Source organism: Micromesistius poutassou, assembly GCF_964030765.1.
Source record: "Micromesistius poutassou genome assembly, chromosome: 16".
NCBI classification, from domain to species: domain Eukaryota; kingdom Metazoa; phylum Chordata; class Actinopteri; order Gadiformes; family Gadidae; genus Micromesistius; species Micromesistius poutassou.
The window spans coordinates 13,230,481-13,241,835 of record NC_140286.1 but is presented as its reverse complement, the minus strand read 5'-3'; the positions used below and the strand labels follow the sequence as shown (position 1 = coordinate 13,241,835).

At 44.5% G+C, this 11,355-nt stretch overlaps 2 protein-coding genes across 2 annotated transcripts; one reads left to right on the top strand and one right to left on the bottom strand.

Moving 5' to 3' along the window:
* Positions 1-1,569: 1,569 nt before the first annotated feature.
* On the top strand, positions 1,570-6,727 carry rpe65a (retinoid isomerohydrolase RPE65 a; the record flags this gene model as incomplete). The annotated part of the gene is made up of 14 exons (XM_084481523.1): positions 1,570-1,580; positions 2,044-2,126; positions 2,331-2,481; positions 2,585-2,692; positions 3,079-3,220; positions 3,428-3,575; positions 3,776-3,857; positions 3,974-4,106; positions 4,254-4,393; positions 4,535-4,664; positions 4,768-4,882; positions 5,431-5,525; positions 5,925-6,036; positions 6,582-6,727. 14 exons carry the CDS (start codon positions 1,570-1,572, stop codon positions 6,725-6,727), a joined length of 1,596 nt encoding a protein of 531 aa, XP_084337649.1.
* Positions 6,728-7,955: 1,228 nt separating this feature from the next.
* LOC311360542 (RING finger protein 11-like) lies at positions 7,956-11,283 on the bottom strand. Its single transcript, XM_084480629.1, has 3 exons — positions 10,635-11,283; positions 10,215-10,384; positions 7,956-10,088 (listed from the first exon to the last, which is right to left on the bottom strand). Exons 1-3 carry the CDS (start codon positions 10,755-10,757, stop codon positions 9,917-9,919), a joined length of 465 nt encoding a protein of 154 aa, XP_084336755.1. The 5' UTR covers positions 10,758-11,283; the 3' UTR covers positions 7,956-9,916.
* Between the last annotated feature and the right edge of the window lie 72 nt (positions 11,284-11,355).

Below are 11,355 nucleotides of genomic sequence, written 5' to 3'. Positions count from 1 at the left end.
TTTTCCTCACAATTGACATTAATTGCAATACAATCGTTTTTGTATTTACAATATGACCATTGCAATGATGTCTACCCGTATCACAGTACATTGTTTTGTCCCTGGACTAATTTGTAATTAATGCTATAACCAGCAGAGGTCGCCCGAGCATTCCCACAAAATGTGTTTTTTTTAATTGATGAACGAGAGTACGCGTCGATAATGATAGTTGTGTAGTAGTATATGAAACATAATTTATCATATACAATTGTATATACTATCATATACAATACATGTAACTGCCCAAATGTAAACAAAACTGGAAAAAGAAAAAACGTTGGGAAAATGTCCCTTATGCAAAGGTGAATTTTAGACAATTTTAGATTATTGTCCCATACAGCCGGGCTATATCTGTGGTGTTGATGTTATGGGCAAATATAAGGATATCATTACATTAGAGACTTACAGTTATGGCATTCTGTAATATTAGAGAGAATGATGTAACAACATATATGGATAGTCATGTAGGGTTTACTTCATATACTAAAGGGTTTAGGGCCCTTTGGCCAGTCAATTGGACGGTGGCTAGGCCTATAGATGGATTTATCCCTGCTGTGCTTTCCTTATATTTCGACACAATTTAAGTAGGCCTACAACTGAATTTGTGAGATTAGGATCACAGATTTCAGGATAAGGCCTATATAAATCTGGGTCGGACATTCTTTACATTGAATATTATCACTGCAAACAAATCTAAAGATCAATCTGTGTTCTTGATGTTAATTGATTAGTTCCAGGTTTAGAGATCCACCCATGTGCTTTAGTGGTCCATTCAAAACCTTTAGACACACACCCTTTACTGAATGGTGTTATTATTGCGCAGAAGACTTTCACACAATGCAGCTCTTGTCTTCGCTCCGTGTTGTCATAATCCTCGTACCTGGATTACGGTTGTAATGAGACGAGAAAATGTGAGGTCCCTGGGTTTCGCAATGAAGAAATACATCCAGGTTTATTTCGGTCTCCAGTTTATAGAGCGTTTTCTTTGAAAATACTACGTGCTTTCTTATACTATTTATTTATTATCACTCTGCCTAAAAGTAACTTCCATTGTTCTGTACTAATTCCATTTTGAAAGGATTACACTTTCAAACAGTAGTGTAAGAATCAATGCCCCTTACGCCACTTTTGTGAAAGCTAAACTTCAGCCTACCGGCCATCGTCTGCATGACCCATTCTTCAATCACGTGTGTTATTGCAAGATGTGTTATACAAGATTGAGTTATAACTTTGTGAAACTTTGAATAAATCCGTCAACAGGGTCGGTCCATAGAGGCGGCTATAGAAGGATATTGGCATAATGGAATTTGTTTGAGCAATCACACCATGCAATGTGATTGGCTAGTAGGATGGTTTACTGCACAATGGGCCGGCCCTAATACAGGGATTCCAAGGATTCCAAGAGTATAGGTACCCTATAAAATAGGCCTATGTAGGCCGACCTTCATCAGAGGGGAAATCAGAGACCTCCATATCCGAACTGACCAGAGACTATTTGATTGTGTTTGTGTGATTACAGAGGACGAAGCCATGGTTAGCAGGTGAGTTTGGATTCCTCAGCTTGATAGGAGCTGCTAGTGATGGAGTGTAACATTGCCTACCTGACATGACATAAATTGTTAATATAATGATAATGATTATAGTTTTGAACATTGGTTGCATTGTGAGATTATCAGAAGGTTTACCCTCTAAACTTAATCTAAAATGCAACACTTTCTTGAGCTGTGACTTTGGTTTAAATGGCTGGAAACTTGATTTGATCTTTGTAGATGTTTTTGATTAATCCTTTCCTTTCCCGGAGACTTGAAGGCTCTGTGGATTTGATGCCAAACAGCTAATACTCGTGGGATGTTTAAAGGTTATATTGGTTACTTTGACCTTATAGCCATGTTGAGGAAACATGAACTGGGTGACCCGTTTAAAACCTTTGGTCACACAGAAAAACGTTCTGTAAGGGTGGAAATCTCCTCACACTTCAATGCTCTCATCGTGTTGACATTTCAGAATCGAACATCCAGCGGGGAGCTACAAAAAGATCTTTGAGACTTGTGAAGAGCTGTCTGAGCCTATTCCAGCGATCATCACAGGTGTGTGGGCATCTCCCAGTGGTCATGTGTCTATAAACCGTGTGTGTGTCTCACACACATTTAGACAAACCATTGAGAACCCTATATTGGATGCATAGATGTATCCGAAATATTGGGTGAAATATGAATTTGTATTTAAATGAATTGGCTTTCTGTTGCTGTTCCCTGCTACTTGTGGATGACGTTGATGTTTGCACTTTACAGGGAGAATTCCTTCCTTCCTAAGAGGGAGTCTTCTGCGCTTGGGACCTGGTCTCTTTGAGGTTGGAGATGAGCCTTTCTATCACCTGTTTGACGGCCAGGCGCTCATGCACAAATTTGACTTCAAGAATGGACAGGTCACCTACTTTAGAAAGTAAGACTAGAGATTTATAAAGTTACACACGGTTGGATGCTGTTGATTGAAAACAAATATGAAAACATATTTCTTCTTACCTCCACATCTACTGTACATCTAGGTTTATCAAAACGGACGCTTATGTACGAGCCATCACAGAGAAGCGCGTGGTCATCACTGAGTTTGGCACCTTTGCATATCCTGATCCCTGTAAAAACATCTTCTCCAGGTGGGCTTTCTAATAGACACAATCTAAGCTAACAAGGCTTGCTCTCTCTGTATGTATATCATTATAAATTATGAATCTGAATCTGATCACCTGTTCAGAGTTCACCTGGACTCTGCATAGAGTCCAGGTGCACTTTTTGTATTTCGTACTTAGTTATAGCACTAAGTTGTGTAGCGTCTTATACTAGCTATCTTTGTTGTATACGGGGAATGGGTTTACCTAGTGATTGTTAGCGCTTGGCACTTGTTCTATGATCATCCTTACTGTACCGACAGCGATATATTGTTGTTTCTCTTTCTACTGACAAATGTACTTATTGTAAGTCGCTTTGGTTAAAAGCGTCTGCTAAAGCCCCTAAAGGTAAATGATTGTCTTTTGTTCTGCAGGTTTTTCTCTTACTTCAAGGGTGTTGAGGTGACAGATAATTGCCTGGTGAACGTTTACCCGATCGGCGAGGACTATTACGCAGTGACAGAAACCAACTTCATCACCAAAGTCGACACGGACACTCTGGAGACGACCAAGAAGGTGGAACGCTCTCCATTTTTCTTTAAATAAAGCTTTAGCTCTTTCACATCAGGATTAGGGATTAAGGACTAGTGCAATTACCCAACAGTATAGTTAGCCAGAAAACCCGAAGCCATCTTATTTTTTAAACATAGATTGCTTAGTAGTATATATTCCACAAATGGAAATGACACAAATTATACAGAGAGTATTTTTATTTCCATGCAGGTTGACTTGTGCAACTATGTCAACGTCAACGGACTGACCGCCCACCCCCACATTGAGAGAGATGGAACCGTGTACAACATAGGAAACTGCATGGGGAAAGGAGCGACTCTGGCCTACAACATCGTCAGGATGCCCCCGACACAGAAAGGTGGATCTTGTTTCTGTTTCCACTCCTTTAAGCCGTTCATACTCGTTATAACTTTTATGTGTAATGTATTGGGGAGGGGGGAGAATGAGGTCTTTCATTAGTTAAATAGGCCATCGACCATAATAATAATAATAATCGTTACGTATATATTATATCATATCTTACATGTATTGAAATACTATTTTCTCTCTCTCTCTTAGATAAATCGGATCCCATTGAGAAGTCCAAAGTAGTGGTTCAGTTCCCCAGCGCTGAGCGCTTCAAGCCTTCCTATGTGCACAGGTGTGTAACACCTGCATCTCACACACACTCCAACAGCAGGTTGTGAGCTGTGTGTGGAACGTGGTCGATTTCTCCCACTTTATTGAACTGACATCATGTATTTTTTGCTTTCCCAGCTTCGGCATGTCCGACAACTACTTTGTCTTTGTGGAGACGCCCGTGAAGATCAACCTGCTGAAGTTCCTGAGTGCCTGGAGCATCCGGGGGTCCAACTACATGGACTGCTTCGAGTCCAACGAGACCCTGGGGGTGCGTTACCGCCGTTCAAATCCACCGAGCTACAGCTTGTTGTGGTTCCTGCGTAGCCAGGGGGGCCAATGTGTCACCCTCCCACACGGTGTTATTACGATCCAGTCTATTACGAGACGTCATACCGCCGTCCATCTGTGTTCACAGACCTGGTTCCACCTGGCCAGCAAAGACCCCGGGGAGTACATCGACCACAAGTTCAGGGCGGCCCCCATCGGCCTCTTCCACCACATCAACACCTACGAAGACGAGGGCTTTGTCGTGGTGGACGTGTGCGCCTGGAAAGGGTAATCAATGAAATGAATCATGACACTCATTAGTGTTTTCCATTCAAAAAAACCAAAGACTCCACTCTGAAAACAATCAGATTATAAGTAGATATGTTTGACTCAGTCTTAGTTGACTCTTTTTAACCCTTTACGCTGCAGTTTCGAGTTTGTGTACAACTACCTCTGGCTGGCCAACCTGCGCGCCAACTGGGACGAGGTGAAGAAGGCGGCCATGATGGCGCCGCAGCCGGAAGTGCGGCGATATGTCATCCCCTTGGACATCCACAAGGTGGGTCCCCCCCCGCAGAGCACATGCATGCGACGGCGCAAGAGCCACGACGTCCCGCTGAACACTAACCCTGTTTTCTCCTGGCGCTGGTGAACCACTGCAGGAGGAGCAGGGGAAGAACCTGGTGAGCCTGCCCTACACCACGGCCACCGCTGTCATGCACTCCGACGGGACCATCTGGTTGGAGCCCGAGGTGCTGTTCTCGGGGCCCCGCCAAGGTACACACACACACACACACACATGCACACGCATGCACGCACGCACGCATGCACACACACACACACACGCGCATGCACGCACACATGCACGGGCACGGGTGCACGCACGGGCGCACGCACATGCACACACACACACACACACACACACACACACACACACACACACGGTCCAACCAAGGTACATACACACACACACACACACACACACGCACACACACACACAACCAGGGCTCAACCAAGGTACACACACACAAACACACAGACAGACACACACACAGACACACACACAGACAAACAGACACACAGACAGACACACACACACACACACACACAAGCGGCTGTCACCCTGTTCAACCCAATTGAGTTGGGTTCTGTCCTTGTTTCTCAAAAGTAAGCATCCCTGGAGAGGTTCTTAGAGGGGAAATCAATGTTTCATGAAGGTGTTTTTATTGTGTAACTTTGTGTGTTTTCATTGTGTAACTGTTTTAATTTTTTTTGTTTTAATCATCTTTATTCCATGCGCTTCTCCCCCCTGCGGTCGTCACTAGCCTTTGAGTTCCCCCAGATCAACTACGAGAAGTACGCTGGAAAGAACTACACATACGCCTACGGCCTGGGTCTCAACCACTTCATCCCTGACAGGGTACGTAAAGATGGACGCTGAACTGTACTCTGTACTTTTAAATATTAATAATAAATAATTTAAATAATTTAAAAAATAAATAAAACTGTGTAACATAGACAGTTTTATGTGATCACGCTCAATGGACCAACCTACAACCTAAGGGCAACATGTGGCTCTGGAGGTAGAGCAGGTTGACTTGTAACCGGAAGGTTGCTAGTTCAACCCCCACCTCCTCCTAGAGTGTCGAGGTGTCCCTGAGCGAGACGCCTCACCCTGACTGCTCCTGACGAGCTGGCCGTCGCCTTGCGTGGCTGACACCACCGTCGGTGTGTGAATGTGTGCATGAATGGCTGAAAAAAATGCATTCCATTTACACATGTGTTAGTCACTGCTACGGATTCGCTGTTGTTTCCACAGATCGTCAAGCTTAACGTGAAGACCAAGGAGACCTTGGTGTGGCAGGAGCCCGACTCCTACCCCTCCGAGCCCCTCTTCGTCCAGACCCCCGACGGCATCGACGAGGACGACGGTAGGTCCACGGAAAACGGCAACAAGACTAACGCAAAGGACTGAAGGCTCACCTGTTCAGAGTTCACCTAGACTCTGCATAGCCACCCCCAGGACGTACAACATAGAATAAGTGTGTAGGAGGGGTGGGAAACCCTCCAAAAGCACTTATTGTATGTTGTACGTCCTTGAGCTTACTTTAAGCACTTAATGTACACACTTATTGTATGTTGTATGTCCTGGCACTTAAAAATAGTACTTAGCATTGTGTAGGATCTTATCTAGCTATTATCTAGCTATCTTTGTTGTGTACAGGGAATGGGTTAACCTAGTGATTGTTAGTGCTTGGCACTTGGTTCTATGAACATCCTCACTGTACCAACAGCGATATATTGTCGTTTCTCTTTCTTCTGACAGACTTATTGTAAGTCGCTTTGGATAAAAGCGTCTGCTAAATGCGTCTGCTAAATGCCCTAAATGTAAATGTAAATGTCAATCAGGGTTAAGCCTTCACAAAGCGGACCCACCGTAACTACGACCCTGCTTGTTTCTTGTGGTGGCCCACAGGGGTGCTCCTCACCATCGTGGTGGCCCCGGGCTCCCAGAGGCCCGGCTACATGCTCATCCTGAACGCCAGGGACCTGACGGAGATCGCCCGGGCAGAGGTGGAGTGCACCATGCCCGTCACGTTCCACGGGATGTACAAACCCTAACCCGCCGGAGGAACACAATGACACCTATCACTGTTCTGAGGAGGGAGAATTGATTGATTGATTAAGGGTTGGTCGTGGTCATGTCGATTCTAATGTAATTGTTTGATTCAAATATAATGTAAATACTCATGTAAATATAATGAGTATTTTGTGCTATTCCTCTGATTTCTTTAGGACATAACTTCACAAAGCATAACTTGTTGAGAACCGCTAAAGTATATTGTTCAAATGTGTGATGAAAATAAATGGATGTTTGTGGTTCACAAGTTGTGTCCCCCACTGTTTTTGGATTACATCAACAATGTATAATCCGTGGAAGCTATACAAATTAAAATAACTTTGATAGCAAAACATAGTGGATAGCCTGCTGGCATCCATTCAAAGTTTCCTTTAGCATAGATTGTGTAGCCGACCGTTTTCATCTGAGCTCCCTAAAAGAAAGCTAAACCAGGTTTCTCTTCAAGAATTCATATAAAAGTGTTTTCTAAGTTGAACTCAATTCAATGCATTGCACTACTGTTTTCTACAGTTTCTTTAAGCTCATTTGTATTACCAAATACAAGGCCATTATTTGACTAAAGGGCTCTGGAAGCCTTTTAATTGCATTACCTTATTTGTACAACAGTACGCTGAACATTCCATTGTGTTTGCAACACCAACATATTAATCCTTCCTCAGAAGCTTTGCTTCCCTAAAAGTTGCCCAATTGTAATCTCTGCCGTCATGCGCCACAGCTTGCAGAGATCCCCTGGTTACTGATGCACTGCAAAGCGGATTTACTGTGTCACAGGTTAATCACAAGAACACATGGCATTGTGTAATTACTGATAATAACATGCAGATGTGTGGCATGGCGGTTGAGAAAGATTGTGAAATGTTAAGACCCGACCTAAAATGCAACTCTGTCCTCACAAGCCGATCAGAAACATACCGTGTATAAATAAAAGGCATAATCTGAGATGAGCAGACCCTCATTTAAAGAGAGGAACGGTCACAGTGTGAGCACCGTGGGACTGGAATGGTCAGTGGGGGATCTGTAGCAGGTAACACACTGATTGTGCAAACTGTGCGTCGGTGGGGGATTTGAGCAGGGTTCTTTTCAATTGAGAAACAATGGCACTCTATAATCCCTCTCTCAGAGTTAACCCGTTGAGCTCAAAGAACTATTTATAACGTCTTTGACTACTAACAATGTGCGTCCATGATTTAATGAGACAAAACGTGTGCTTTCAGATTTATTTTTGTTTACATAAGGGCATGTTAGACTTCAAAAGAACAAAATGGACATGGACATTTTCAGATTTCAAACCAAAGTCAAAATAATAAATGCTGAAATAGAAATGCCCATGACTGAAAAGGTGTAATCTCAACTCTCTTTCTCAGAGATTCATTCGGGACAGAGGTTTGCATAGTCATGCTAAAACTATATGTAGCATATAGATTAAGAGTTAGAGTGGTTAGTCTCCTAAATACACAATGGAGTCTATAAAACTTCAACACTTGGCCAAGACACAAGGTGGAAATAAAAATAAAAAGGATTGCAACCAAAGAAACTCAGAACACAGCATCACATATGAAATGAAACCACTCACACTTCAGTTTAAATCTGATGAACAGGCAACAGGGAACTGCAACAAAACCAATAAACCAAGATGCAGCCTATAGACAATGAATCAATAGGCTGCATGACCTTGATTGGAACATGGCCTGACCTGTCACGTGATCTAGCCGACTCTCTGTCACAGTGGAGCGAACCTCTGTCCCTCTGTACAGACACTAAAACACAACAAGGGGTCACACAAGCAAAACACACCAGACCGGCTCTTATTACTGAATTACACAATTCATGAAATAGGTCATCAGGATGACTGTCACCATTGATGGCTTTCCACTTAACCTGTCTGCAACGAAAAGGAAAGAAAAAATAAAAATGGAAAGCAATACAATGGATAGTGCAAGATATTTAAAGTATATATTAATCTATGAATTCCATTATAGTCATGTAAGTAAAGTGCAAATCTCTGGATCCGATGAGTATTTGTGCAAGCGTTATTCAGTTTAAGCTGATCCACCGGCTCCTGCGTTTGAGCCCTTTTTGCAACGGCGAACCAGCTTTGTTTTTTACTCTTTGGGTAACGTGTATTACCTTTCACAATTCAAACGCTGAATGGGTCATCCTTCAAATCGCAAAAGTTGTTTTTGACACAACTTTGGATTCGCACTTCATCAGAGCGGCAGAGTGGCCACAATGTATAGAAGAAACTCGATGAAACTCAAAGAGATGCCGTTGAGTTCAGTAGCCCAGGAGTCGTGTAGCCTAACTCTGCATTACATATACATTGTTGCTGAATGGCGGCTTGTGGTTTCTGGGAAATATGACAGGGTTCATTACTCAACACTACCAGTGTACAATTTTGTATTTTACGCCCACTTCAACAAAGTGCAAAGCTTTTTTATGTCGCTCTAGTTTTTTTTCCTGTATTATCTTTTTTTTTTACAGCGATGAACAAGTCTAGCAGACATAACCAACGTTATGTTTCCAGTTGAGACCGCACACACACACTGAACCAATGAAAATTCTTGCTGACGGAATTTGGTCAGTGAAGTCAGTAGCAGAAACATTGAACTGAATGAATGCTAACCAAGTAAAACCGATGCTATTCGGGATGGGACACCACCGAGTCCAGCTCAGGTGGAAATGAAGACACGCCCCTCCCCTTACACACACACACACACACACACACACACACACACACACACACACACACACACACACACACACACACACACACACACACACACACACACACACACACACACACACACACACACACAATTACGACAACCACGGTCATGCACTGTCGTCCGAAAAGAAACAATTGTGTGGCCATCTTGTCTTGATTATTCTAGCAGTGTGGACAAGTTGATTGGGTGTCACGCCCAGGAGGCACCACATGCTATCCGCTGTAGTCGTGTCGATCGAATCACCGGCTGCTATCAAAACGGTCTGTTTTCAGAGCGGGCCCCCAGCCGCACTACCGCCTTGCACATCCTTTGCTGCTGAAGCGCAGCAGGTTGGGTTTTCCGTTTTGTTTTCTGTGTGTGTGAGAAGAGGACGAGGGAGAGGCGTGGTGGATGTCAGCGTCAGGTGGGGGTGGGGGGGGGGGGGGGGGGTCGGTGGACGTCCGGTCAGTTGGTCTCGTAGGTGGAGAGGAGGGCGGCGTCCACGGGCTCCATGCACGACGGGCAGGTGAAGGAGCGCATCAGCCAGTCGTCGATACAGTCCATGTGGTAGATGTGCATACAGGGCAGGAACCTGATAGGGTCGCCGTACACAAAGTCCATCATGCAGATCACACACCTAGGGGAGGGTGGGGGGTTGGGACAGGAAAGCAACAACAGTGGATTTAGTTGCATTTCAGGTCCAACTCTAACACTTGATTAAGTTGAAATCGTTTTTTTTTGTTATTGTTATTCAAAAGCTTACTCTCTGATCTTCTTCTCCGAGCCGTCCTGGCCTCCGTCGTACACGCCCTTGGGGAGGTGGTGGATGAGGCCGATACGCTGTGCGATGCGGATCTGCTCCTCTTCAGTCAGCTGGGTGGCCAGGCGAGTCTGACTGGGGGTGGGATGGTACATCGGCATATTGGCCTGCTCCTGGAAGACAAAGGCTTAGGGTTAGGAAACACAGTTTCCTATTTTCAGTCAGTAAAACACTAGTGCCCTGAAAATGTAACAACTTAAATACTCGATTGGTTAATTGGAATGAATAATCAAGTGTGCTGCTCTATATTGAATAGCCTATGGGAAAATAATAATACAACAGCAATACAATACCGACGACCTGAAGATGTTTTCTGATTGTACATTACGAGGCAATAAACACAGACTCGGGACGGGTCCCTACCTGGTAGGGCGGAGGCGGCTCCAGGTCGGGGTCTGGCCCTTCGCCATAGCTCGCCCGATCTGACAGGGAATCGTGCAGCAGCGATATATCGTCCGAGGTGGGAGACTTCAGACAGTTGCCCATGTCTCTCTCTTCGCAGTCCAGGCAGAGCGGTGTGCCAACCAGGCGACCAGCTGTCTGTCTGTCTGGCTTGTTGTTGTTGTTGCAGTCGAGCTTCCCTCACTTGGCCACAGATGTTGTACTTCGATCCGATTAAATGTGTTTAAATCCAAACATTAAAGCACCCGAGGAAGAAATATGTCATGTTGTAATATGTTATGAATGACATGCATGCGTGGGGTGTCTACGCGTGTGCCTCTGCTAACCGCTGGTGCACATTGCACAGGGATCAGCTGAAGGCATCAAAACAAAGAAGGTTAGCAGCCTGGCTAACTAGCCGCTGTTAACTAGCCAGGTTAGCGCCTTCCCCGCTGCACTGAGCTCATCTTCCGCGGAAAATCTAACTCTGGAGACAACATTCACTTGGTCGGCACCGGTGGATCTAAATAAAACGGATGTATTTATTAGCTCGGGTCGACATCCCCTCCGCTCCGCGAATAAGCAGCACGAACTCGGTTTGTTTTTCTTTGCTAGCCTAGCCTCTGCCTCCCCGATGACGCGTCGGGCCACTGGAGATGACGTCACGATCCGCGGTGTTGTTTTTTTTGGTTTCAGCGATTTC